The sequence below is a fragment of the Leopardus geoffroyi genome, chromosome A3 (genome assembly GCF_018350155.1).
Source record: "Leopardus geoffroyi isolate Oge1 chromosome A3, O.geoffroyi_Oge1_pat1.0, whole genome shotgun sequence".
Taxonomy (NCBI): Eukaryota; Metazoa; Chordata; class Mammalia; order Carnivora; family Felidae; genus Leopardus; species Leopardus geoffroyi.
The window spans coordinates 12,042,860-12,070,830 of NC_059336.1; the positions used below are offsets into that span (position 1 = coordinate 12,042,860).

The 27,971-nt window shown below is 51.8% G+C and overlaps 1 protein-coding gene across 2 annotated transcripts in view; it reads left to right on the forward strand.

Annotated features, from left to right (window-relative positions):
* The window catches only part of B4GALT5 (beta-1,4-galactosyltransferase 5), a 77,415-nt gene extending 67,669 nt beyond the window's left edge, over nucleotides 1–9,746 (forward strand). For both annotated transcript variants that reach the window (XM_045444272.1, XM_045444273.1), the window contains 6 exons: nucleotides 361–485; nucleotides 1,478–1,594; nucleotides 2,186–2,373; nucleotides 3,087–3,209; nucleotides 5,505–5,606; nucleotides 6,558–9,746. In XM_045444272.1, coding sequence (XP_045300228.1) covers nucleotides 361–485; nucleotides 1,478–1,594; nucleotides 2,186–2,373; nucleotides 3,087–3,209; nucleotides 5,505–5,606; nucleotides 6,558–6,705 — 803 coding nt within the window. In that variant the 3' untranslated portion in view covers nucleotides 6,706–9,746. The remainder of the gene's footprint in view (nucleotides 1–360; nucleotides 486–1,477; nucleotides 1,595–2,185; nucleotides 2,374–3,086; nucleotides 3,210–5,504; nucleotides 5,607–6,557) is intronic.
* The last annotated feature ends 18,225 nt before the right edge of the window (nucleotides 9,747–27,971 follow it).

Sequence of the window (27,971 nt, forward strand, 5' to 3'; positions counted from 1 at the left end):
GTGCGTGGGTGCTCGCCTCGGAGCCCTCAGAGAGGCTTCAAGCACAGCCACTTTCCTCCTTCCTCTTTGAGACGTTCAGCTGCCATTCACTCAGTCTCAGTTTCTTTCCACTCCATTGGCAGAGCCAAAGCTCTAAAGTCCTAACTTCTTGACTTACTGCTTTGCCCAGTAATAGTGATGAAGTGAAATACAGGGGGTTGCAAAGCAGAGGAAGTGCCTCCCAGCACTGTGAAAGACGGCAGTCAGCTGAAAAAGCATTGAACCTCCCTAGAGAGTGAAACCCTGGACATGGGGGGAGACTGCTGTCATTTTCTGGCCTCTTAATTCTTTTTCTTCCCCCCCACCCCTTTCTCTGTTCAGAGGGCCCAATAGACATAAACATGAGTGAAATCGCAATGGACGACATCCATGAAATCTTCTCCAAAGACCCAGCCATCAAGCTCGGAGGTCACTGGAAGCCTTCGGATTGCATGCCTCGATGGAAGGTAGGCTGTGAAGTCAGACCAGATGCTAGGAGGCCCACCTGGACTTGCCATCATCCCAGGTCGCCGTGGGATTCACGGACCGTGATAATCTGTGCTTTGCACCCTACTGCCCGATGCAAAGTATCTGCAGTTCATGGAAACGCTTTGGAGGCGTGGGTCTCCCTAAGGACAGGCTGCAGCCCCGGAAGTGTGTGTCGTCCGCATGGCTGAGCGGGACCCTTTGGTCTTCTTTATAGGCGTCTTGGCTAAGCAAGGAGGAGGGTTGGTAGGTCTCTTGTGCCATGTTAGCACAAGCCATCTTCACAAATCCGGGGCTGCACGTGCCTCATTCGGCATTGTTACTATGAGCTTAGTGCGACCAAGAGCGGAGTTCTCCAGCCTGACACTGAGAATTTCTGGTTGTTTTTCTGCATGACTGTAGTTAGGAGGCATCTGTGTGTGGATCTGGCTCATGACACCGGCCTAAGTCCAGTGTTTCAACAAGTATTTATTCAAGTGCTGTTTCTGTGCCGGTCCTGCAAGGAACAAGGCAGATCTGGAATAGATGGGCATTTCCAGCCCATCACTGGGCGTATGACCAGCATTAAGAGATGAGATAGATATCTTTCTATCTATCTATCTCAGAGTGCGCTGCACGCTCTAAGGGGAAGTACTGTTTTGTGGAGCGTGTTTTAGTTGTATGCCTCTGTATCCATGGACGTGTTTGTGGGACAGGTCTTGGTGGAGGATGAACGTCTTCCTCTGGGTTGTGGCCTAGAAAGAACTCACTCAGCAGCTGCACTATGTACACAGCATGGTGTGTGTGAGGACAGAGTCCCCTCACTTCCGAGGGTCCACCTGCCAACATAGCCGCTCCTTCAGCAGAGGCTGCGGACAAGGCAGCCTTCCAGAATAGCCCAAGAGCCGGTCCCCCGATTCTGCAGCAGCCTCGTGCCACAGAGCAGAAGTCGGGGGGACTCACGGGGCGGCTTCTCTCGTGTGACCCTCTCCAGGTGGCGATCCTCATCCCTTTCCGGAACCGCCACGAGCACCTCCCTGTCCTGCTCAGACACCTGATTCCCATGCTGCAGCGCCAGCGTCTGTGGTTTGCGTTTTATGTGGTTGAACAGGCGAGTGGCCCTTCCTTCCCTCTTCTCTCTGTTCCGAGGCAGCAGTTCAGAGTCCACCTTTGGAGTGCAGAGCCAGGGAAACGGCAATCTGACGATCGAGCCACCCAGAGGCGAAAGGGAGGGCAGAGAGAGCAGTTTGGGTTTGAGGTGTTACTCGAGACGGGCAGACCCGAGTCCAGGGTGGACCTGTGTGTGCCCTTCAACAAAGGCTCCTTGTGTGGGGGTTGAGTCAGAGCTGCCTTGGGTGGTGTCTTCAGTCTCCAGACCCAGGAAACTCCCCTTAAGATAAGGATAAGGAGCCGTGAGTAGAAGTGGCTGTATTGTTCTTTCCTCCCTTTATGGGACTTCCAAACGCTGTCACGGGTCGAATGTCTGCCTTTAGGACAGTCTTGGGAGAGAGTCACCACCCCTCTTATTTCTAAGGAGATCGGGGCGAGATGTCAAGTGGCTTGTGAGGCAGTGATGAGCGTGCCGGCCCAGCCCCCAGGGGTCCCTCCCCGTCGGGTTCAGTAAGCGCTCCTTTAGGCAGGGCTGGGACAGCCAAGAGTTCGCTCCGGGAGCAAAAGAAAAATGAAGTTCTGCTTCTTTTAGGTCGGCACCCAGCCTTTTAATCGAGCCATGCTCTTCAACGTCGGTTTTCAAGAAGCAATGAAGGATCTGGACTGGGACTGTCTTATTTTTCACGATGTGGATCACATACCAGAAAGCGATCGGAACTACTATGGATGCGGGCAGATGCCGAGACACTTCGCAACCAAGTTGGACAAGTATATGTACCTGTGAGTATCACGTCCCCGGGAAGAGGTCAAATCTGAAAGGATGCTGAGAGACGCAAAGGTGGCCAAAGCCAGTTAGCTCCACCCAGCGCGCATCGGCTGGCGAAGGGATGAACAAAATGGAGCACAGCCACAGCATGGTACGCTGTAAGGCAGCAAACAGGAAGGGAGTCCTGACACGCTGGCCGGTGGGTGAACCCTGAAAGCATTGGTGCGAGGCAGGAGCTACTTACCAGAGGCCATGTGTTGGCCTGATTGTATTTCCGTGACTTGCCCAGAATTCGGCAAAGCCACAGACACAGAAAGGACAGTGATGGTTAGGGTTGAGGGGAGGAGGGGGAACGGAGGGTGGCCACTGATGGGTACAAGGCTTCTTTTTCGGGGTGATGAAAGGTGTTAGAATGGATTGGGGTCATGGTGGCACGACTCCGTGAATATCCCAAAAACGACGAAGTTGTGTACTTTAAATGCGTGAATTATACGGAACCCCAGTTATGTGTCAATAAAGCTGTTATGAAAAAGACAATTAGAGAAGGATGCAGTTAGCTACGGAGGGCGACGTGCCTCAGCACAAGGAAACGGTTGCAGATGGGTCAGGACAGCAGTGCGGAGAGCGCTGTTTCACGTTGTGTGGTTCTCCGGTGAGATGGCGGCCTGTCCTGGGGACAAACCACCCCTGGACGCACAGATGACTGAAGCTGTACGTCTCCTTCCAGGCTTCCTTACACCGAGTTCTTTGGTGGAGTGAGCGGCTTAACGGTGGAACAGTTCCGGAAGATCAATGGCTTCCCAAACGCTTTCTGGGGTTGGGGTGGAGAAGATGATGACTTATGGAACAGGTACCCCCTTTTCCAGTTTCCGGTGCCTTCTAGAAACACTGCCTTAGGCTCCCCCAGACAAGCGCCACGCAGGAGGGATAGGGTGCAAGCCACGGAGGTAATGTGAAGTGTTCTAGCAGCCACGTTTAAAAAGGTTAAAAAAGAAAAAGACGGGAAATTAATTTCACTGTATTTTATTAATAAAACATGTTAACAGTGTATTTATCGTAATATATCAGAAATAATATCCTTCCAACATGTAATCAGTATAAAATGTTGACAAGATCCTTCACATTCATCTGTTTTTCCCCTTCTATCTTTGAAATCTGGTATTTATTTTACACTCCTAGCACATTTCACTGAAACCTCCCCAAACCAGAGGTCACATATTAGTGATGTGTACATGCATTTATCCGTACCATCAGGTAAGGCTTGCGTTGTACAAGTTTGGGTGAACGATGCTGTATCTGAGTAGCGTCAACTAGTTTTTTACAGAGTAAGTGAATAGTAACCTAATAAGGAACAAATAAGCAAAAGAATTTCTACCTTGTATCTGTTTACTTTCTAAATTGGCTTTGGGGCGCCTGGGTGGCGCAGTCGGTTAAGCGTCCGACTTCAGCCAGGTCACGATCTCGCGGTCCGTGAGTTCGAGCCCCGCGTCGGGCTCTGGGCTGATGGCTCAGAGCCTGGAGCCTGTTTCCGATTCTGTGTCTCCCTCTCTCTCTGCCCCTCCCCCGTTCATGCTCTGTCTCTCTCTGTCCCAAAAATAAAGAAACGTTGAAAAAATAAAAAAATAAAAAATAAATTGGCTTTAAAAAAGAAAGCTATGTGTTGCTTTTTAATTGCAGAGTAATACTTGCCCTTAAAAATTCACATAATACAAAGGTGCATAAACCAGAGCGTAATTCTTAATCCCCCACCGCTATCCTATTTCATTCCTAGGAAGTAGCGATTTCGAACAGGCTGTTTCTTTCCCCACTTTTTTCTGTTCCTGCGTAAATAACCCAGGCCCATCCCTTCTCCAACCATGTTAATACAGAGAGAACCACTTCCTTAATTTAAAATTTTTTTTTCAACGTTTATTTATTTTTGGGACAGAGAGAGACAGAGCATGAACGGGGGAGGGTCAGAGAGAGAGGGAGACACAGAATCGGAAGCAGGCTCCAGGCTCTGAGCTGCCAGCACAGAGCCCGACGCAGGGCTTGAACTCACGGACCGCGAGATCGTGACCTGGCTGAAGTCGGACGCTTAACTGACTGCGCCACCCAGGCGCCCCAGTCTGAGAGATAAAAATGGCATCTCATCCTTTTAATTAATTTGGGTTTCTTAGGAACCCAGTGAGGATGAACGGCTTTGCCACAAACCTACTGGTTGACTGGTCCTTGAGTCCAGTCAAACTCCAATTCAGGACATCTGTCAAAATTCTCCGCTGGCACTGTCCCCAGGTCAGCAGGAACCCCCTTGGGTGCAGGATCTGGGGCTGGTTCCCCCCCAGTGTGCTGCACAATTCCAGGCACACAGTAGGCATCCTATATGTATTTATCAACTCAGAGTAAGAACACACTTTCCTGTATCAAAAGGAGAGTGTAATTTGGAGTCAAGAGGAGGATGTTGAAATAATAATCTCCCGCAGTGTTGACATACGAAGACAACCGTAAATTTTACGCAGCTCTCCGAAGTCTGCCCCCATGTGTTCATAGTTTCTTACAGTCCCATCAAGTTTCCAGTAAACCCAGCTTCAAAATCCTATCTTTTTCATACTAAGGATAAATAACCAAATACCTCCTTAAATGCTGCTGTCCCCATAGTGTTGTGAAGTTTTACATCTAGATCAGAGGATGTCCTACAAATGAGTTCACCTCCGTGGTGACGGGGGAGTTGGGCAGAGTAATTCAGTTCACAACCAGGAAAGCACAGTGCAACTCTGACTTTCCTGACTTGCGTTACAGCAGGTGGTGGAAAGGAAAAGTGTTTTGTCCACCAGTGAGAAAAATATTTTTGATAGGATCCGAACAAGCTGGCCGAGAGGGCGTGTGCACTCACCCCCTGGGGGACACTCACCGATGTACCTGTCCCTGGGGGCCTGGCGGCACACCTCACTCTCGAGAATTTTAAGTTTCTTTTCTTTCTCAAAACTTTTTTTGTATTGTAGACCTCTTGTCTGCAACCACGCGCTTGCCCAGAGGGTAGGCAATTGAATATTTAGGTGCAGAAGTTCTGTTGTTCACCTTGGGGTTTCTCAGCCTCGGCATAGATGTGGACACCTGCACTGCTAGATCATTTGGTCTAAAAGCCCATTCTCTTTGTCTCGGACAGAGTACAGAACGCAGGCTACTCCGTGAGCCGGCCAGAAGGCGACACCGGGAAATACAAATCTATTCCTCATCACCATCGAGGAGAAGTCCAGTTTCTTGGAAGGTTGGTGCAATGTGTTTATCCTTCTCACAAATACCCTCTGTACTTTGCATTTGCAGATGTCCCAGAGCATGTGGCAACCCTTTGTCTTCCTCCCCACCTCCTCTCTAAGGTCCGGTTCTGGTGGCTGTTGAATAGTTCCTGGAGAGATGTTCATTTACCCATGAGGCAGGCGCTTGTGTGAAATCAGATTATCAGTGCAAAACTTGATCATAGATCTTTTAAGGAAATCGGTCAGTTGGCAGCTTAAGCTTCACGGTCTCTTCTGTAGTCTTCAGGGAGTTGGAGAAAAATCCACTCCCGTTAAAGGTCTCTGTGTAACCTACACCCACACCACAAAGCAGACTGGTGCCCTTCCTGCGAGCTCCGGTTCCAGAAGGGTGGCCCCTGAAATTCTGTTTGTACTTGCTTTGTTATCACCTTTGCCTCTGATAAGGAGCTTCCATACTGGACTGATTGGGGCATATAGATGGAGGGACATCTCTGCCTTTCCAGGAGTAGCTTTTTGTCTCGTTAACTGGGAGGAGGCCTGTTCTCTAGACCATCAGTTCTGATCGCGTGCATTCTGTTGTCGTGGGAGTAGGAAGGCACCGAATGCCGACCCTGACCTTCTCATCTGATGGATTTTTAGTATCTTACCTGCCACTCCCCTGCCCCCTGCCCTTACCTTCGGCAAGTCATTTAACATCATGAGCCCTGGCTTCTTCATTTGCTACGGGGCAGGTACGTTAACTGAAATGATGTCATAAGGAAAGCACCTGGCGTGAAGTAGGAGGTGTTTCCCATAATAACATCTGGCCTGGAGCGGCTGCACGGGTGGGCCAGTCACCTGCCAGGGGACGCAGCGTTGCTGCCCTGGGTTGTGTCCCCTCCCGTGTCTGCCCCGCCCCATCCCCTGCCAGGAGGAGGTTAGCCCCTCACTCAGAGCCACCCCTCTGTTCTCTGCTTCAACAGGTATGCTCTGCTGAGGAAGTCCAAAGAACGGCAAGGGCTGGACGGCCTCAACAACTTGAACTACTTTGCAAACATCACATACGACGCCTTGTATAAAAACATTACTGTCAACTTGACACCCGAGCTGGCTCAGGTGAGCGAGTACTGAGAGGAGGAGAGGATGTATGTGCTTTACCCGCCGCCACCCAGAAGGCAGCCTGGTGTGATGTCTGGGGGCTCCACACAGGAAGAGAGTAGAAATACAGTGTCTGATGAAGGATCACAGGGTTCGAGGGGGGAAAAAAAAATGTGAACAGTGTCCACGCACAAAACGCCTTCACTGTGGCTTGGGAACTCCCTTCATGAGGACTGGCTTTCTATTTTCACAAGACGACGTCTGTCCTGCTGCTCTGCTCCCCTGGTCTCCTGCCCCAGCGTCCCGTCTCAGCCAGGATCTCTACACCCGGAACTGATCTCCACCACGGTCCCACCGCCGAGCCCGTTCCTACGAATGGCCTTTGGAGCAAAGAGGCAGCCCCACCCCAGGGCAGCGCAAATGAAACTCCACCCACCATTCTTCTCCATCTCTGGTGTTCTCTTCGGTTTCATTTTTTTAAAGGAAAAAAATAGATAAATAAATTACCTGCTTTGGGTGGGGATTGAGGGTGGGGGGGAGGGATTGGGGAAGATAAATAGACATATAACAATCACTTCTTGAAGAAGTATAATTGTAAATAAGCCATGTAAAATGCCTTTTTTAAATTTAATTTTATAGCTGGCTCCAATTCGAACCGAGGATTTCTACATTAGCTCACTTATTTGGTTGGCAAATGCAGGAACTCCGTTAAAAACGCAGGGGAAGTGGAAGAATGTCCCCTCCCAAATTGTTGTCACTTTGGAAGGGAGAGGATGCAGGGCATGTCACCTACAGAACGAGCCGGTCCAGTCTGTCACTGGTAGCTAACTCCTGCCCCCTCCCATCCTCCTCTTCCGAAAGTCTTTGCTCTTGACTTTTGCTGTGGACGCGCTCTCCCAAGTTGGGCACGCACACCCTCATCCAGCCACCTGCTAGACAGGAGCCCTCGGGGGCCTCCCTGTGCACACGCCCCTGGATTTCTGGACTCTAGTGTTTATCCTTTCACCACTGAGAGAGGTGGGGGTGGGGTGGGGTGGAGGGGTTTTCTGCCTCTTTTCTCCTCTTTTTTTTTTTTTCTTTGTTTTTGTTTTTTTGTTTTTGCTCTTGTGGAACTTGGCCACAATTCCTGAAATCTGTGCCTAAATTACTAACTAGCTTCAGTGATTCCTCTGAATATTTCCCTGTTTGGGTTTCTGGAAAGATTGTTTGTCAACATTATGAACTAGTACATAGAAATAATGAGCGATGGAATGAAGAATTCAGCTGGGGAGCAGGTGACACTTGTGTGCCGTGGGTTAGCTAGGGTCCTGGTTAGCCCCGATCAGAGCTTTGCAAAGCAGACTAATAAAGCTCCAGGATGCAAGGACCCAAGCCCATGCGCTGTGTTCACACCGCATGCACTTCTTGAAGTTAGATTCCAAATTGCCCTCGAAGTTGTGCCTCTCTGTTTTTCCCTGAGCCAAATCCCTCAAGTTACAGTTCCTGTTGGCTTCTGCAGGATGCCGACACATGCCAGTCTTTTTCCTCTCCTTTTCCATAAAACATATTTATATATCGTGATTAGGAGTACTTCCTGAAAAGTACTTCATATTTTTTTTAATTGCCTTGTTTGCCTTCAACTTCCTTAATTTTCATGGTTTACATGAATGTGTGTGTAGGGGGTATATTTGTGTATTCGCGTGCGGGTTGGGGGTTTTCTCCGTTGCATGTGTTGGTTCCATGGACTTATGACCCCCACAAGCTGTGGGAGTGATTGGCCGGGCCTTGTTTTTTGTTCTTGCTTTTTTGTTCTTTTGAAGAATAGAATGGTATATATAGAAAATAGCATTACAAAGCTCTTATCAGCTCATATGAGAAGGCAGGTTGTTGCCCTTGAAAATGCTGGTAAGTTGTATCCTAGGTTTTAAAAGAATGTCGAGCATCTCATGCTTTGAAAGACCTTCACGGGGGAACATTACACCCAGGAGCTCACTTTTTCCTTTTTGAAGTCTGGTGCATAGAGCAATAAAGATTTCTCCGCCCTCCCCTCCCCCCAGGCCTGTGTGCTGGCCTTGACGCTTCTGGTCCTTCTCCTGTCCTCCGTCGTCACTGAAGGCCGTGAGCCGCTTTCAGTGGGACACAACTATATGATGTCATTTGGAAGAATTTGCTGGGATACACCGATCCTTGGTGAAGGATGATGTGCGTGTACCCAGCAGTGTCGTAAAATGGTCTCGTTCAAAGCTTTTCATGAACATCTTTGCCACCGAGAACAAAATGTTGGCAAGAGGTGAAACACCTGATTTTAAAAAGAAAATGCTGATTTGAGGACAAGAGGAAAGGTCTCTTTTCACTGCTTGAAGTAAGGTCACTGAAACTGTCTTTGCGATCACATGTGAGTTTGTTCTCTTAGTGTGAAATCGCGTGAAATCGCTTTACCGTGTGCTGCTGAGTCATTTACCCACCAAGTTGGGAGTGTCGTGCGGAAATATAAAAGGCAATATACAACCAGGCCCGTGAGCTGTTAATGGTGTAAGAGTCTCATGTTAAAAAAAAGAAAAAAAAAAAAAAAAACAGTAAGAACCAAATGTGACCTTGTGAGTATTTTGGCAGCTGAAATTCTTTAAGGCTACTGATGGGCGACCCCTTAAATCAGTCTCGTCTTTGATTGCTGCGTGCAGGGAAAGGTTTCTCGTTTCACGCGGTTTTTCTGGGGGGGGGGGGGGAGGAGTTATTGCAAAAATATTTCTTTTGACATTACAGGGACTGTTTCGTTGCAGCTCCTTTACCACAGACATTAATAGCTGAGCAACAGCCACATGTACTGATTGTGTCCACTCACCATTGACGATGGCATTGAACGTAGCTAGCTAGCATCCTTCCATCACTACATTTTTTTTTTTTTTTTGAGCTTGCTCTTATGTTTTAAGAGGTGCCAGGGGTACATTTTTGCACTGAAATCTAAAGATGTTTTAAAAACACTTTTCACAAAAATAGTCCTTTGTCATTACATTATTTACTCATGTGTTTGTACATTTTTGTATGTTAATTTATGAATGATTTTTTCAGTAAAAAATACATATTCAAGAACCAAACCTTGGTGGTCATCTGTCTTTACCTAGAACCGTTTGGCTCCTCGGGGGCCTTTCTTCTCCTTTTCTCGTGGGAGTTCAGCTCCTGTGTGCTCCTTCAAGCAGCTTGACTTCCACACGCTGCTCTGCCCACCTCTGGGTACTCCCGAGAGAAAACCTGCCCGCCCGACCCCCGAGACCAGACCAGTGAGTGAGAAACTCAGCCGTTGGAGCAAAAGCACCGAACCCCACTGTGCTGCCCAGGCATCCTCCCACAATGTCTTTCCAGAATTGGCCCAGGTGATGCCTATCGAGTCGAGCAAGACACCTGGGCACGGAGAGGATGAAAGTTGATGGAGTCCAGATCGAAGGTCCTCTGGGGCCAGTCCACACTTTGCTGCCTGCCTGGTTCCACTTGGAGATTGTAATCATAGCTTCTATCTGTTCAGTGTTTAGCACTCACTGATCTTTATGGAGTATAAAGTTCCATGCCCAGGTGCTAGGAATACAATGATTAGCAAAAAGGACAGGGTCAGTGGCCTCCTAACGCTTACTGTCCTCTTGCCTCACACACCCCCCACCCCCGTGGAGGGTATGATTGAAATTAAAAACCACAGGAGTGTTACAAAGGACGTGAGCACAAGGTGTGGAAGGCGTTCCCGAGGGGATGTTGATGAGCTGAGAGGAGACAAGTGCGGTCACCCAGTAAACTGCAGGAACAGAAAAGCATCAGGCTGGTGCAGACGGTAAAGGGCTGCCCTGGGGACTGCTAGGCTGGAAGGTGGATGAAGCCAGAATGCCTTTCGGGGCCTCGTGCGCCGAGGTAAGGAGATTGGGTTTTATCCTTAGAGCAATGACCTCAAGGGTTCCCAGCAGATAGAGCTGTGTGTGATGTCATTAGTAGTTTTATTTTATCTTGTTTTTTTAAAGTTTGAGAGTGAGAGAAAGCATGAGCGGGGGAGGGGCAGGGAGAGAGGAAAGAGCGAGAATCTCCAGCAGGCTCCGTGCTGCCAGTGTGGAGCTCGAGGCCGGGCTGGACCTCAGGAACCATGAGATCATGCCCTGGGCTGAAGCCAGATGCTTAACTGAGCTGCCCAGGCATCCCTCAGTAGTAATTGTGATAGATGGTTCTGGCTGCAGGGAAAATGGGTGCTGTAGAGAAGCAAAGGAGAAGGAGGGGGTTCGGGTAAGTGCACCCAGTCACGGCGGGGACAGTATGGAGGAGAGGGGCTGGGGGGCAGCTGGGGGACCGTGACCTGGCCTCCGGCGTCCCCACTTGGGTAGACGGCAAGGCCATTCCCTGGGACGAGGGCACCGGAACTGGACCAGGTTCACGGGAAAGACCACAAGATCAGTTGTGAGCATGTTGAGTTCGGGGGGGTTTTGAGACCCCCAAAAGCCGAAATGGCCAGCAAGCAGTTGTACGTGTTCCAGCCTGGGGACTGCAAAGCGCAGTGGGAACCAGGATGGATCAGGAGTCTCCCGTGTGGGAGATGAGTGCGGGTCTAGGAGTGGAACCAGCTGGTTCGGTGCTGAGTAGAGCAGGAACAGGCCCAAGTGTGGAAGAGCTCCATTTATACCGGTTGAGAAGCAGGTGCGTGAGCAGGGCAGACAGACTGGTTGGAGGAACCAGCAGCGGGTTGGATGGGAAAGTCAAGGGAAGAGATGTATGAGGGCGAGTGGTCAACAGAGACCTGATGTACGATGAGGCCTGAAGCTCATGGGGAGCAAGGAGGAGGCCGGCGATGGACGTCCCGCAGGGGGCGGGCCGAGAAAGGAGGCGAGGCGGCAGTGGGTGCAGGCATCTCTCAGATCCCATGTGAAGGGGTGGAAAGAGAAGGCTGGTAGCTGAGGGAAGCGTGTGACGCTCGAGGAGGGTTTTATTTTGGTTTTCCAACCAAAGAGAAACCTGAGTATGTTTTCGAACCGCAGGGAGACGCCGACCTGAGAAAGAGAGCTGAGTATCCGAGGCACAAGGGCTAATTTAGCAGGAATGTACCTGGGCTGCTGGCGGGGGAGGGGGGCGACTCAACAAAACCCAAGAGGAATTAGGACCCCTTCCTAGTCATTTCTACGTGGCAGACACCGACACCCTGTGAAGATCCTTACCGCTGTTCAAAAAAAACAAGGTTCCTTTTCAGTGAGTCACCAGAATCGGAATTAGGCAGAGTTGATTCCTGGTGACTACACCTCCTCCCCACTCATGATTTTTTTTTTAATTTGGGGGAAGTACAGTCCTAAAAATGGTAGTTCCCATTTATTGATGCTTGTCCTGTGCCAGGGGCTGTGCTAACGCAGCACATTGTACACAGTTAGTCCTCAGCCCTGTAGGGGAGACTGTTTCTCAACCCTCGGCTCTTAACATTTGGGGTGGGATCCTTCTTTGTACAGGGAACAGTGTGGGGGGCGGATCCTTCTTTGTACAGGCAACGGTGTCGGGGGCGGCCGTGGCTGTGCTCTGTGCACTGCAGAGAATTTAGCTGCACCCTTGGCCTCTACCCTCTACCGGCCAGTAGCAGCACCCCGTCCTCCCCAGTTGTGACAACCAAAATTGTCACCAGACATTGCCAAATGACCCTGGGGAGAGCAGAATCCCTTGGCTGCCCTAGTGCTGGGGAACAGAAGCCACCAAAGCCACTGCTCACTTGAGGTCCCAAAACTAGCCGTCCCGGAGACGGCCGGGATTTGAACACGAGGTCATTTTTACCCCAAGGTAAATGCTCTGAACCCCTATGCTACTTCTGGTCCGACTTCTTTTTTGTATATGTGCTCTTAATAGCTTTTGTTTAAGACACAGTTCATATATATATATATTTTAATTTTTTAATATTTTTAAATTTATTTTTGAGAGAGAGTGCAAGCAGGGAAGAGGCAGAGAGAGAGGGAGACACGGAATCTGAAGCAGGATCCAGGCTCTGAGCTGTCAGCACAGAGCCCAATGTGGGGCTTGAACCCATGAACCGTGAGATCATGACCTGAGCTAAAGTCCGACGCTTAGCCGACTGAGCCACCCAGGCGCCCCTAAATATTTTTATTAATAAAAGTAATACATGAGTATGTGCTCACTGAAAAAGTATTAAATCTCTCCCCCTTGAATGGTAGCAGTTTGGCTGGTGTCTATATTGATGCCTGTCTGCCTACACGTTTGTATGAGGAGGTAAAGACATGTATGCTTAGAAAAACAACATAAATTGTCTTGTAATAACTTTTGTTTTTTTATCCCACTATTTTTTTTAATGTTTATTTATTTTTGAGACAGAGTGCAAGTGGGGGAGGGGCAGAGAGTGAGGGAGACACAGAATCCGAAACAGGCTCCAGGCTCTGAACTGTCAGCACAGAGCCCGACACGGGGCTCGAACCCACGAACCGTGAGATCGTGACCTGAGCCGAAGTCGGACGCTTAACCGACGGAGCCCCCCCAGGCATCCCATCCTACTATTTTTTGGAGATACCTTCTCTGTGATTGAAAGGCTTCCTCCAATAAAGCTCAGTGTCGCTTCTTCGGAGAGGCATTGTGGGAGCACCACGCTAAAATGGTTCATTCCCTAGTGTCCTTTATTTTCTTCCACAAGACTTCTTACCCTGAATCCCATATTTCTCTTGGTTCTTTGCTCATTGACTGTCAACCCACTAAAATGTAGTCCCTGTCAAGTAGAGTCTGCTTTGTTCTTGCTCTATCCCTAGTGCCAAGAACTGGCCCAGGCACATAGTAGGTGCTCATTAAATCTTTGTTGAACGAAGCTGTCTTCTTCCTTTGAATGGCCACATGGAGTAACCGCTGTGTGGACCGATGTCATTTATTTAGTCCTTTCCCTCGGGAAGGACATGGAATTTGTTTTCAGTTTTCCACTGTCACATTATATGCCCCACAGTGAACACGGCTGCGTGTAAATCCACGTGCATGGACATAAGCGGGTCACCTTGAGTCTCAGAAGTGAGGGGGAGTGGTGTTCGATGATAGTACGATGCCATTTTTGCAAGATGAAGTTGTGGAAATTGGCCGCACAGCCCGTGAATATACTTCGTGCTACTGAACTAGACACATTGTAAAAATGGTTAAGATTTACTTTTTTTTTTTTAATTTTTTAATGTTTATTTATTTCTGAGACAGAGAGAGACAGAGCATGAACGGGGGAGGGTCACAGAGAGAGGGAGACACAGAATCTGAAACAGGCTCCAGGCTCTGAGCCGTCAGCACAGAGCCTGACGCGGGGCTCAGACTCACGGACCGTGAGATTGTGACCTGAGCTGAAGTCGGACGCTTAACCGACTGAGCCACCCAGGCGCCCCAGTTAAGATTTACTTTTACGTTATGCATATTTTTACCACAATTTAAAAAATGATAAAATTCTTATTAACCTCATCCAATAGGAACTTCCATTACCTCCACTTTTTTTTTATGTTTATTTTTGAGAGAGAGAGAGCGTGCAAGCAGGGGAGGGGCAGAGAGAGAGGGAGACACAGAATCCGAAGCAGGCTCCAGGCTCCGAGCTGTCAGCACAGAGCCCGACGCGGGGCTCGAACTCACCAACCGTGAGATCATGATCTGAACCGAAGTTGGATGCTCAACCGACTGAGCCACCCAGGCACCCTCCACTTTTTTTTTTTTTTATGTTTATTTTGAGAGAGAGAGAGAGAGAGAGAGAAATAGAGTGCAAGCAGGGGAGGGGCAGAGAGAGATGGAGACACAGAATCCGAAGCAGGCTGCAGGCTCTGAGCCATCAGCACAGAGCCCGATGCGGGGCTCTAACCCACGAACCGTGAGATCATGACATGGGCCGAAGTCGGATGCTTAACTGACTGAGCCAGCCAGGCGCCCCTTAAGTGGTACATTTTTAAAAAACCTATTTTGCCTCGATGCTGGTTTTGGTCATTGGTTCGGGCAGACACCACAGAAGTCATGTCCCTCATTGCCCTAAATCTCCAGTAGCTCTCTCTGCGGCCACGTGCCAGGATCAAAGAAGCTACAGTTCGATGTTTTAATGGGCACGTCCTTCCTGTGGTGTGCCCTTTCTTCCCCCGTCAGCCTGGCTTTTCCGTGTTTCTGTGTCACCTGTCACTCTTCTCTGTTGCTCCCTTTTCCCTTGCGTCGCCAGAGCCTCAATGGTCTTTCTTCTCTTGTCGGGTGGTTCGGTTTCCTTCCACGGTACTGCTATTGATCCCTCCTTCACCGCTCACTTTTCTGTATATTTTTAGCCTAACTCAGGGGTTAGCAAACTATGGCCAGCCGGCTGCCTGTCTTTGTAAATAAACTTTTGACTGAAACACAGCCTTGCCCGTCTGTTTACGAGTTGTCCGTGGCTACCTCAAGGGAGGGCGGCAGAACAGAGCAGTTGGGACAGACTACGTACGGCCCCCATACCTAAAATAGTCACTATTGGGGCGCCTGGGTGGCTCTGTCGGTTAGGTGTCTGACTTCCACTCAGGTCGCGATCTTGCTGTTTGTGAGTTCAAGCCCCTGCATCGGGCTCCCTGCTGTCAGCACAGAGCCCACTTCAGATCCTCTGTCCCCTCCTCTCTCTCTTTGCTCCTCTCCCACTTTTTCCCTCTGCAAAAATAAATAAACATTTAAACATAAAATGTTTACCCTCTGGCCCTTGACAGTTTCTTGTGCCAGTTTCTTGCCTAACTGATTCGTTTCCTGTACAAAGTATTCAATTTTGTACGTGAGCCCGACGCTTCGTGTGCAGGGTAAGAATTGGAATGCATTTAGAGCTGACGTTGGGACATGAGCCTCCAGGGGGTTTCCCCCGTGCTGCTCCCTCTGCTGGGAGCACTTCTTTGACTTCAGAAATGATAGATGTCTTCCCGGAACACCCAGTCTGAAACAGCTGACCGTCCCAGTCCTGGCTGGTTTTTCTTCACACCCCATCATTAGAAGAAGTTCCTTGCTCATTTGCTTGTTCACTGGTTTATTAGCTGCCTTCCCCCTCGACGCTGTAAACTTCTGGACGACAAAGAAGCTGTGCTCCCCACCACCCACAGCTCCGTGAGCCAGTACGTGGGGTGGAAATATCTGTAGAATGGGGCGCCTGGGTGGCTCAGTCGGTTAGGCCTCAGACTCTTGATCTTGGCTCAGGTCATGCATGATCTCTCGGTTCGTGGGCTCAGGCCCCACATCGGGCTGCGTGCTGGAGCCTGCTTGAGATCCTCTCTCTCCCTCTCTCTGTGCCCCTCCCCTGCTCACACTTGCACACACACACTCTCTGGAATTAAATAAATAAACTCTGAAAAAATGTGTTGAATGAGAGAGAAACCGAAAGAGAGACAGGAGGTATGTGTAGGAGGGGGGGATGGGATGGGATGGCCATCTACCCAGATTCCTAGACTTTTCAATTTGTCCTTCTTACGAAAACTATGGGCCACCCCTGGTTTTATCTAATTTCTCTTTCTCTAACGGCGAAGGAAACGGAGAAGTGAAGGAACTTCTCCAGGCTGTGGAGCTCTGGTTGTAGAAGGTAGAATCTGACTATCAGCCATCTGTTTTTGTTGTTGTTGTTAATGTTTATTTATTTTTAAGAGAGAGAGAGACAGAGGCAAAGTGTGAGTGGGGGAGGGGCAGAGAGAGGAGACACAGAATCAGAAGCAGGTTCCAGGCTCTGAGCTGTCTGCATAGAGCCCGATGCGGGGCTCAAACTCGTGAACCATGAATGAGGTCATGACCTGAGCCGAAGTCGGATGCTTAACTGACTGAGCCACCCAGGCGCCCCTGGCTATCAAACATCTTTCCGCATCCCTGCTCTTTCTAGAATTAAGAGCAAGAGATTTACTCCCCGACCTCCCCTCCTCCTACCTCTAGGCTCTCCGCAAAGCAGGGACCTCTTTCCTATTTGGCTACTTCCCTAAGCCACCCGCCAGTGTTCTGGAAATAAAGCACACCGCTTCTGTCGGTGCCTGGCCAGCAGTAGTGGGGAGTGGAGAGGCAGGGCCAGGTGGCAGAGAGGAAAGGCCCGCCTTTAGGGGTGAGAGAAAAGGGCGGAAGGCTGGGCTCCTAAGGGAGCCGCACGGTTCATACCCTCCCCGGCAATTTTCTGCCCGCAACAAGCAGAATTCATTGCCTACGTGGCATAAACTGACCTTAAGAGTTTGTCCTCACAGCACATTCGCACATGATGGTAAACATGAATCATTACTCAGCGATCACGGTCATTAGGGGAACAGACTACGTATGGCTGCGGTATTATGGGTGCCAGGTTATGGGGAGCCTTTGTGTCTGTCCCACACCAGGAGCCTCCAAGCAGGTCTGGGGGATGGGGTCCTCCTTCTCCTGGTGGTCAGTGGTGACGTCCGGGGCAGCTCAGGGCTGTAGGGAGGGGACATGGCAGATTGAAGGGTGTGGAATCAGCCGTGGGAGATCTGAAGGAGCGTCAGGCAGAGGGAACAGCAGGTGCAAAGGGCCTGACAAACAAGGCCTGCGTGCAAACCTCTGAGTCTGCCTTCCAGTGAACCCAGCCAAAGATAGGGACTGAGCCCAAGAGCAATAAAAAAGGACAAAGCCGCTCTGTGGGGCAGGTCCGTTCTCCAGAGCTGGTGACTCAGAGGAGGCCAGGCCGCACCCACGGTCACCCAGCTGCCTGCCCTCCATCACAGCGCTGCTCCCGCCCCACCCGGGGACCAAAGAATTGAGTCTGAAAGGCTTAGAGGCATGCAAAGACAGCAAGCGAGTCCACAAGACCTTCCAGAAGCCTCAAGAACCTCTGCTCCCGGTGCTGCAGTGTGTTTTTCTGAACCAGCACCACCGGGGTCTTATAATCGGAGTTGTTAGTCAAATCATCCCCTCCCGAGAGAGTGAGGAGACACTGCCTGCCTCATTTCTGGCAGGCTTCAAAGTTTCCCTGTCACCACACTTTCCAGCTTTATACACTTTGAAACCCCGACCAGGAGCAGTCACCTGAAACGGCGAAACTACTCCCATATTCTAAATTTGAAAAGGTCATCTGTCTGGGTCTGAAGCTTCTGTTTCTGAGCCTTCCTACTTGCTGGCTTCTAGGGTCACCATGGGTTCTTTCACTCACTCACTCACTCACTCACTCATTCACTCACTCACTCACTGATTCTTGTGTTTATTCGTCAAACTTCTGATGTTGCTGGCCAGGGGCTATGTGCTGAGATACAGAGATACAGAGTACTAAGACCCTGCTCTCAAATGGCTCCTGGCCAGGTGGGGAAGGCAGATCCACTCCCTAATAGCTTAGTATGCATGAATTGTTTCTCTTCTGAGCTAACTGATCAGCTCCCTAAGGGCTTAGTATGGGTGAATCATTTATCTTCTGAGCTAAGTGATCCACTTCCTAAGGGCTTAGTATAAATGAATAGTTTACCTTCTGAGCTAAGCGATCCACTCCCTAAAGGCTTAGTATGGATACACCGTTTATCTTCTGAGCTAACTGATCCACTTCCTAATGGTTAAGTATGAATGGATCATTTATCTTCTTAGGGTGCAGTAACCATCCTATCTGGAAACAATTCAGAAAGCGTTGAATGCACAAAGAATCTGTTGTTCATTCTATAGACAGTAAGGAGCCAAAGAATGTTCTTGAGTGGGAGAGTGGCACGAATAAAGGTGTAGTTGAGGTTCACTTACTTGGTTGCATATATATCCATCCATGTAGCCATCCTTGCATCCAACAGATATTTAATGAGCATGTACTATGTGCCAGATACTGTGCTGTACTCCTGGTTTCCACCTCTGGCAGTGAACAAGACAGTTCAAACAAACAGTCTGGGGAGGAGGGGTAGATAGACAATATAGAAGTATATAAGCGGGTTCCAGACATGCTAAAAGCTATGAAGGAAATGAACAGGGTGATGGCATTGACAGTGACCAGGAACAGGGTAAGGCTCCTTTGGTTAGATGGTCAGGGAGGACACCTCTGGGGAGCTAATGATTCAGCTGAGGGTTATAAAAGAAATGAGGCAGTTATGGCAAGAAAAGTGAAGAGAGTTACAGGATGAGGAAGGGTAAATGCAAAGGCACTGAGGCAAGAAAGAATCTGGCTTGTTGGAGCAAATGAAAGGAAGCCAGGAAGCCAGTATGGCTGAAAGGGAGGGGAGGAGGAAAAGGTGGGATCCTGTAGGCCACGTCCGGAACTTTGGAGCTTTGGGGAGAGCAGCCAGAGGCCACTGCGAAGTTTCAGTGGGGGAATGGCATGTTTTGGCTGCTGTGGGGAGCAAATCCGGCGGCAGAGAACCCAGCAAGGGGGCCGTAGGCAAGCATGGTGGTGGCTTGGGCCAGGGTGGTGGCGACAGAGCTGGACAGAAGCAAAAGAAAAACAAAGACTGGAGGCTCAGGGTGGGATGGAGGGAAATACGTGTTTGGGGAAATTAAGATGTCTTTTTAGGATGTTTCAAGTCCAGAGTCCAGGAGAGAGATCAGGATGCCGATGGGAATCTTAGAGTCATCTCTCGCACGCACGCACGTTTATTTAAAGCAGCGGAATGGGGGAGGTCACCAAGGACATGGAAGGAGGTCCAAAGACAGAGCAGAGCAAGAATGTCTCAAGCAGAGGGTGCCACGTTTGGGCCTGGCAGCAAGAATTGTGACATCGAGAGCCATTTGGTGGCACAGAGGGTGGAAATCTGGTTGGAGGACGCTGAGGAGGGTGGTAGGGTGAGAAGTGGGTCAGAAACCTGACGTGGGACCGAATGGAGGAACGGGGCGGCCAAATGCCGGTGCAGGAGTCTCTCGCTTCTTGGGTCCTGTCATCCGGGTGGGGCCTGAGCCTCGGCCGCTCTCAGAGGCATCTGGGCTTGTGGGGCCGGGGGCGCCTTCCACTGCCTGCATTTATCTGCCCCGCCCTTCTGCCCTCAGCCCGGACCCAGTATCAGCAATCGGCCAGGACTCGGGGTGCAAAGGGAGGGGCATGGTGCACTGGGGTGGGGCCAGGCAGCAGGCACAGGGCAGGCCCAGAGAGGGTGGGGTGCTCGCTCAAGGCCACATGGCAAAAGCAGGGGGGCAGATGGGGTAGCGGCTTGTCACTCAGTCTCCTTCAAGGCATTCAGCCCCGGTGTCAGCGACAGGAACTGCCCGGAGAGTAGAAAGGGTGTGGAAGCACCTGACAGACCCCTGGCGCATTGTGAGGGACACCTCCCAGGGCAGTTCCTGGCTGCTAGAGGCGAGCCCCAGGCCCAGACCCATGACTCAGGAGCCCTGTGGGCACAGCAGGCATCTTTTAATCCCTTTCATCCCTGCAGACCCCAGACACAAATAGGCTGGGGTTGCACCCTGGCTCTGCCTCTTAGTAGCTGTAGGACCTTCGGTAAATCATGAAAACTCTGGAGCCTCAGTTTTCTCATCTGTAAAATGGGGATAGCAACGATTAAACCCTTAGAAAGGAGGATTTAAAGTGCAGATAAGATCAAGCCATTCACTCCCCTGTGCAAAACCTTGCAGAAGTGCCCTCCTATCTCGTCGCCCTACGAGGCTCCTCTCCTCTGGTTTTCTCTGCCGAGCCTCCCTGGCCTCCTCGCTGCTCTTCTGTCTCACTGAGCCCATTTCCACCTCAGGACATTTGCCTGTGCCGGTCCCTCTGCCTGATATGCCTTTCCCTCAGCTATTCCTGCGGCTGTGTCCTCAACTCTCTCCTCGCTCCCTCACACGCCCACCCTGCTTCTTCCCAAGCACTGAGCACTCTACCTGAAGGCATCCTGCTTGTCGGTTTACCTGTCACTGAACCGTGAGCTCCACCAGTGCTGGGACTAGGTCTGCTTAGTTCTTGGCTCTCGCCAGTACCTAGCACATAGGAGATACACAGTAAACCATGCTCTACAAACAGCAGCTACTATAGCTTTTGAAAAACTACTGCTAAGTCCTTCAAGGAACCCCGGGCTATGCGGGTGGAGAAGGGCCAGGGAAGGCTCAGCTTTCCCCCTCCCCCACTAACTCTCGAATTCATCCCAAACCATCTCCCCGGGCACCAGCTGTCCCGCAGGCCCCGAGCTGGGCGCTGGAGACGAAGCTGTGAAGTGCGGTCTCCCTCCTCTCCGTGCCAGCTCTCAAGGGCACAACGGTCTGGCTCTCAGTTCCCCAACCTCCCACAGCTCCCCATGGCCACACTCCTGATTTCGGGGTGTCTGCGCTCCCCTTCCTGGGGCCTGCCGACTTTTCTAGCAGGACTTCTCAAGGTGCCCGTGGCCTCGGCCGCTGCCGTGTGGCTTTCTGTTCCCAGGGTCTCAGCTCTTGTGGCTCCCCGAGCCTGAGACGTGCTCAACCACCCTGACCTGCGGTCGAGCTTGTACATCTGTTCAGATGCATGTGCAGGGGTCGCCCACCTGCCTCCAGGCCCTGCGCACATCTGCGCTCTCCTCCCGTCTCCGGTGCGCCCTGGTGCTTTCTCTGTTCTCTGTCACCAGAGGGGGCCTTCAGTCTGGCTGCCTTAGTCACTGTCCCGTGTAAGGCTCTTGTTATCCCTGCCTTACAGATGGGGAAACTGAGGCATGGCCGGGGAGATCATACCTGCCTTCAGCCAGAAAGCAGGAAACCTGAGCCAACCCAGGTTGGTCCAAACCAGAAACCCGAGTCATGCTCCCCTCTGGTCTTAATGCTTAGAACCACGGGAGCCTACCCCATACTCCACAACGGCCCCCGCACCCGGCCACCGCAGCGGACCCCCTGCTGTCAAACACCTCCCGGCTCATGTCTGGTTCCTGCTGCTCCCCCATGCGACCTCCACCATCCTTGTAGTGCCGGGCCTGTTTATCACCCCATTTTGGGGAGGGGGGAACGGAAGCCCAGAGAGTGAGAGGGCGTGGCCAAGGTCACCCAGCTAGCGAAGGGCGGGGCTGGACTTAGAACGGTGCTGTGGGAACTCAGAGCCCTTACACACCCGCCCTGTGTGTCCAAGGGACCAGGCCACCTGTGTTTCTCTCCCTTACTCTGGGAAACACAAATCTACTGAGAAGCTCCAGGCTTTCCGTTGTTCCAGCCAGAGCATCCTGGGAGCTGGCAAGAAGGAGCCACCGCTCGGGCCACCTCGGGCCCTTCCTGTCTGGCTGTCCATAAGCCTCTGTGCGGCCAGGTCTGGCCCAGCCCCTGTCCACGGTATACGGCTTCCTGATGACTCAAGGGCTTTCAAGCCAAAAGTGGGCCTGGCCTGGGAAACCACCACCCAAAAGAGCAGGGCCCGCCTAGATGGAGCCTGCTCTGAGGCAGGCTCTGAGGGTTGAGCAGCCCCAGGGTTTTTGCTCTTTTGCCATTCCTCCTTCCAAGACACTTTCCTCAGTCTCCCACGACCGGTCCCTTCTCATTCTTCAAGTCACAATTCAAACGTCACCATTTCAAAGAGGCCCTTCCTGACCATCTGGCTCACTATAACATGAGCTCCAAGAGGGAAGGTGTTTGTCTTTTGTGGGGTGAAAACTGACAATAAAGAAGTTAATATCCCAATAAAATCCTCTCTGCTAGTGATACGTGTTGTAAAAATAACCAGTGCCTGGGCTGGGGGTCTCTCTGAGGCAGTGACATTTGAGCAGAGACCTGGATGGAAGGGAGGAGCCATGCCAATATCTGGCGGAAAGAGATTTCCAGACAGAGGGAACAGCAAGTGCAAAGGTCCTGAGGCAGGACTATGCCAATGTGTGTGAGGTACGGCAAGGAGGCCAGTGTGTCTGGCACAGAGAGACTGAGCGAAGGATGGTGGGAGATGAAGTCAGGAAGATAAGATTGGTGGGGGAGGGAGGGCAGATCATGCTGGGCTTTACAGGCCATAGGGAGAACATTGCCTTTTACTCTGAGAAGAGTTCCATGGAACATGATCTGCGGTGGGTTTCCACAGCCCCCCTTAAGCTGCCTTGTTGATTACGGACTAGATGGGGCCAAAAGGGAAGAAGGGAATTTATTCACCCAACCAAATGAAGGCCCTGTTGTGTGCCAGGCACAGTCCTGGCACCGGAGACACGGCAGTGAGTCACTGTAGCAAAAACCTCTGCCCTCAGGGAGCTCACGCGCTTGAGATAGAAGCCTGGGGATAAATCGGAGAAGTGAGTCAATGTAACAGTGTGTCGGGTGACGAAGTGGAGAAAACGCGGGCCGGGAAGCGTCTGGGAGCGTCGGGGAGCATGCAGGCACTGGCATAAGCAGGATTCGCCCTGCAGATGCCGCGGGTCCAAGCCTGTGGGCTCCGGAGGGGGACGGTGGCCTCCCTGCGGCTGGATCCCAGATCCCGGCGTGGGGCTTGGCTCCGAAACGGGCTCCTACTTCATTCTACCTCCGGGGAAGTTCGGAGAGCTACGGCGCCTTGCCCAGAGTCACGTGGCTAATAGATGGCAACCCCTGGATCGAACCCAGGGCTGGTGTCCCACTGTCTTGAATGTCGGCCTCACCGTGACCTGGGGTCCAGCTGTGTCTGGCCGTGGTCTCTGCTGGCAGCCTACTCTGGGCTTCAAGTTCCAGCCGAGCCCGGGCTCGGGCACACAGTGGGCGCTCTCAGTAAATGGATGCGACGGCGCAGGCGCCAAGGTCTCGGCTCTGATTGCTCCGGGGAATTTTTCCCGCCAGGGGATGCCTGGCAATGTCTGGAGACAGTCTGGGTTGTCAGCCGGGGAGGAGGGCGCATGCTGCTGACCCGGGATGAGTGGAGCCCAGAGACGCTGCTGAGCGACGCGCAGGGCACAGAGCGCGCAGGGCACAGGGAACAGAGCGCTCCCGCCCAAACCGCGCTGGTTGGGAGGCACGCGCGCTCGCGCCACCTGGTGGCTCCGCGGGACAATGCAGCAGCCTCGGGAGAAGCCAAGACTCAGAACCGATCCCTCCAGGGTTCATGTGATGACAAGTATCAATGGTGGCAGCGATCCCGCTTCGCCCCCGGCTGGCTCACGACGTGCGGGGTTAATGCGAGGTGTTTCATGCGGAGAAACCCAAGCTCCGTCCCCACGCTAACAAGCAACCGAGAATGGACCCATCAAACTCCCCACCTTCCCTGGCTCAAAGGCAGCTCCACCTGGAGGGAGGCTCAGGGAGTTGTCCCCACTCCTCTCGGTCACCCCCATGTCCCTCCCTGCTCAGAACCCCCCGTGGCTCCCACCTCATTCACAGTGAAAGCCAAAGCCCTGCCCGCTATTTAAAATCGAAAAGCATCCCTGCCTGCCTCCTTGCCCTCTGCCCTCTATTTTTTATATACAGCAAGAATCCGCAGTGACATGTTTTGCTTACTTATCTCCCCTCCTGCCCACCCGCTCCTTGTGAACAGCCTCCTGGGGGGCAGGGGTGTGTCTGCTCAGTCACTGCACTCTCCCCAGCGTCCAGCTCTGACAACAGGTGCTCAACAAGTATTTGCCGAATGGATCACAGCCTCACACTAGCAATCTGTGGGTTCTAATCTCACCCCCACCACCAAGGCTGTGCCACCTTGGGTAGGCTAGTTAACTCCTCTGGGCCTGAGCTTCCTAAAAGAAGTAACAATAGCACCCACTCATCGTGTTCTGAGACCATTAATCCACAAGCGTTTAGAACCGTATGTGGCACTGTAGACATGCTCAGTAGAGACAGTGCCTCACATCAGTCACCATTCCCAGACTTCTGCCTCCTTCCCTTCCATGTCCTAAGCCCCTGAAGGGGAAGACTTATACCTCAGTCATGTTCTTCAGTCCTTTGCACACAGTAGGTGCTCATTAAATAGTGGTGTTGCGGGAAGGGAAGTACATAAATGTTTGAGGCATGCCTTCTATTTGTCGTGCGCTGTGAGGCAGGCTTTCCTGGTCTATGGGTGAAGAAACCGAGGCTCCCAGGGGGCAGAGGCTGGTGAGGTGCCCTCTTTCCAGCCAGCTCTGGCCATGAGGGTGGGAGACCCACGGGAGCAGAAGGGAGGGATGTCATTCTGCAGAGGGGCCAGCAGGGGCGAACGGAGCTCCGGGACGACCGTGGCTCGCAGGACCAGCACCGCCACAGGAGTGAGCGCCACCTGAAATTTTGCACCCTTGGCACCTCACTCGCCTCACACTAGCCCAGGCTGTGGTCTAAGAGGCTCTGTCCTACCAGATAGGCGTTTCTCCTGCTCTGCGTAGAGCAAGGGGCTGTGGGCATCCCGCACGTATGAGCTCCTTTCTTCAGGACGACCGGAATGAGGCGGGTACTGTCACTGCCCCCATTATTCAGAGGTGGTAACTGAGGCCGGGCGGGTGAGGTCCCTGGGCAGACACAACGCCCTTCCACGGTGTAGGGAGGCAGGTCCCCTGCGAGGAGGGGATGAGCGCATCCGCGTGCTGACCACAGGGAGGGAGGCGGACACGTGTGCCCAAGAGGGTGGGCTAGGGCAGAGCACAGTCGTTTGTTTAACACACTTGTGGGCCCTCCGTATGGGGGAATCAGGAAGGCTCAGAGAACCGGGGAGCTGGGACGGCCCAGAGAGGGGCAGCTTCACCCAGCCTCAGGGGATGCCGCAGGGGAAGGGGGGAAGCCCACTGGGTTTTTCGGGGAGGAACAAGTTATCCTTGTGGAAGCCGTGGGGCACTTCAGGCTGAGGGGACGGTGCGCACGGAAGCCCCGGGGTGACTCCAGGAGCCCCAATAGCTGGGTCTGCTAGAGTGGCATAAAAAGATGGGAGGGGGCACCCGGGCGGCTCAGGTCATATCTCATGGTTCGTGGTTCGAGCCCCGCGTCGGGCTCTGTGCTGACAGCTCAGAGCCTGGAGCCTTCTTGGGATTCTGTGCCTCCCCTACTCTCTGCCCCTCCCCTGCTCGTGCCCTGCTCGAGCTCTGTCTCTCAAAAATAAATAAACATTAAAAAAAAAAAAAAACTTTTAAAAAAGATGGGAAGAAGGCAGGATGGGGCAGAGAGATTGTGGGGCTGAGTTCTCTGAGCGGCAGAGGCAGGGCCTGGGGTCAGACACAGGACACACAGGGAGACATGGGGTCCCAGAAAATGGCCCTCCACCTCCTTCGGGAACCTCAAGGGGATATCAGCCTCCCCTTTTGCAGACAGGGAAGCTGAGGCTCAGAGAGGCGGGTGCAGGTTATCCAGACAACCAGGAAGTGGCTGGGGTTGAACCGGCTCGGCAAACCTCCATGCTTTGCGGCTTCTTTTTTCTTTAAGTTTTCATTTATTTATTTAGAGAGAGAGAGAGGGAGCACACGTGCATACACATGCACAAACACGAGTGAGCAAGCGGGGGGGGGGGGGGAGAAAGGGGGGGGGAGTCCCAAGCCCAATGCGGGGCTTGAACTCACCAACTGGGAGATCGTGACCAGAGCCGACTTCCGCCGCTTAACTGGATGAGCCACCCAGCTGCCCCGATGCTTCGCGGCTTCTTGAGGAAACACTATGAACTCAGGAGAGAGGTTCAATGTGCTCTGACCTAATGGATGAATTTATTGAATCTTTCACATCCCCGTGTGCAGAGTGTTTTTCCCAGCATTGTCTTATTGGATCCTCAGAAATAATTTTATGAGGGAAGTGCTATTATTTTCCTTTCCTTCACAGATACAGAACCAATGCTCAGAGAGGGCAAGTGATTTGCCCAAGATCACACAGCCCACGAATGTCAGAAGCAGGATTTGCGCCCAGGCCCTCAGGCTCTGTAGTCTGCCTTCTAACCCGGGGCACCCAGTTGTCCAGTCTCCAGTCAGCTCTGAGTTTCGTGCTGTGCTCTGCCTTCTTTAATGTAGATTTTGAATGGACGCCCACCCACATTTTTTTTTTTTTTTTTGTAGGTGAATCTGTTTCTGTACAAAGGTAACTATATATCATTAGCAGAAATGGAAATCCTATGTCATTTATCACGAAGATAAAGGTGGGAATAAATACAGTCAGAGCGAAATAATGTCGTTACATTCTTGCCAGATACTCTCGCTGGTCCGGCCTGGGAGCGGAGGCCTGCTGGAGCTTTGTTAAAAGGGACATGAGAGGGGTGCCTGGCTGGCTCAGTTTGAGAAACATGTGACTCTCGATCTTGGGGTTGTGGGTTCAAGCCCCACATTGGGTGTAGAGGTTACTTAAAAACAAAACCTTAAAAAGAAAAAGAAAGAAAGAAAGAAAGAAAGAAAGAAAGAAAGAAAGAAAGAAAGAAAGAAAGGAAGGAAGGAAGGAAGGACACGAGAGAGGGTTAGTTATCCAGGTGATAAGAACATGCCAACAGCAAGAGAGCTTTATTCCTTGAGATGCTCAGAGCAGCTATGAGAGAATCCCTGTGGGGAAAACAGCCCCTCTGTGACCTGATGCCCTATATTACCTAGAACAATCCACAGTCCTCAAGTCTCCCAGCAGCTGAGGAAGCCGCTCGACCCCAGGCCACATGCTTCTCCCCAGCTCGTTCTGGTCCCTGTAGGCCCTGCACCCACAGACCCTGCGTCCGTGCCCAGGTTGGGATGGGAGATCCTGGCAACGGAGGTCACTTTCTGCTTCTCCCTGGCAGAGTCGCTCCGGCAAGGTACAGAGCGGGTGCTGGCCAGGCTTCTAGAACCGGGGATGCAGAGACTCTGTGCTCAGTGTCTCTTTTCTGGTTTTTAATAGAAAAACGTTTCCTGTGCCACTAACTCCTTCCTGGGGAGGGTTTGGAAACCGTTTCCAGATGAGAAATAATTTTAGGGAAGACAAAGGGCTAAAATTACTGGCCATTCTGCCACCAGCTCCCACTGGGATAAGCCTGCCGACGGTGGGGTGGGCAGGACTCAGAGCTGGGGGCTGTGGAGCCCGGATGTCTGCCCTGGCTGAGCTGCGGTCAGGCCACGTGGGCACCCCAAATAGTCTCGGTTTTCGGGCTGCCCACCCAAGCCAGGCACTGCCTACACACCCTCATTCCTTGCAAATACCCTGATCAAGCCTCTGGATGCAGCTGCTGTTTTGCAGGAAATGCCAAAGCTGAAACATGTGCAGCACTACCAGCAGCCCCCCGCCCCCGGCAGCCCCCCAGCCCCCGGGAGAGTCTGCAGATCACAGGGCACAGGGCCTGCAGCAGACAGATGGCAGGGACGAGAAAGACATGGGGCAGGAAACAGAAAGGGAGAGAGACTTAAAAGACACGGAGTTTTTTTCAAAATGGGCAAGACTAAGTGTCCTGTCTGGGGACATCCGTAGAGAAAGGACTAAACCAGGGCAGTGGTTCCTGCTGGGAGGGAGGAGGGGCTGGGGGACGGGGCTCCTGCTGGGGCTTCTGGGAGCCAGCCGAGTCCTGTTCTCCACCTGGAGGTGATCTCAAGAAAGTGTATTCTTTTTACCGTAGTTATTAAGGTATCGATTTGTGCCACATGGTTTTCTGTACCTGTGGTTTATTTAAAAAAAAAAAAGAAAGAAAGAAAAAAGATTTAAAAAAACCCTGG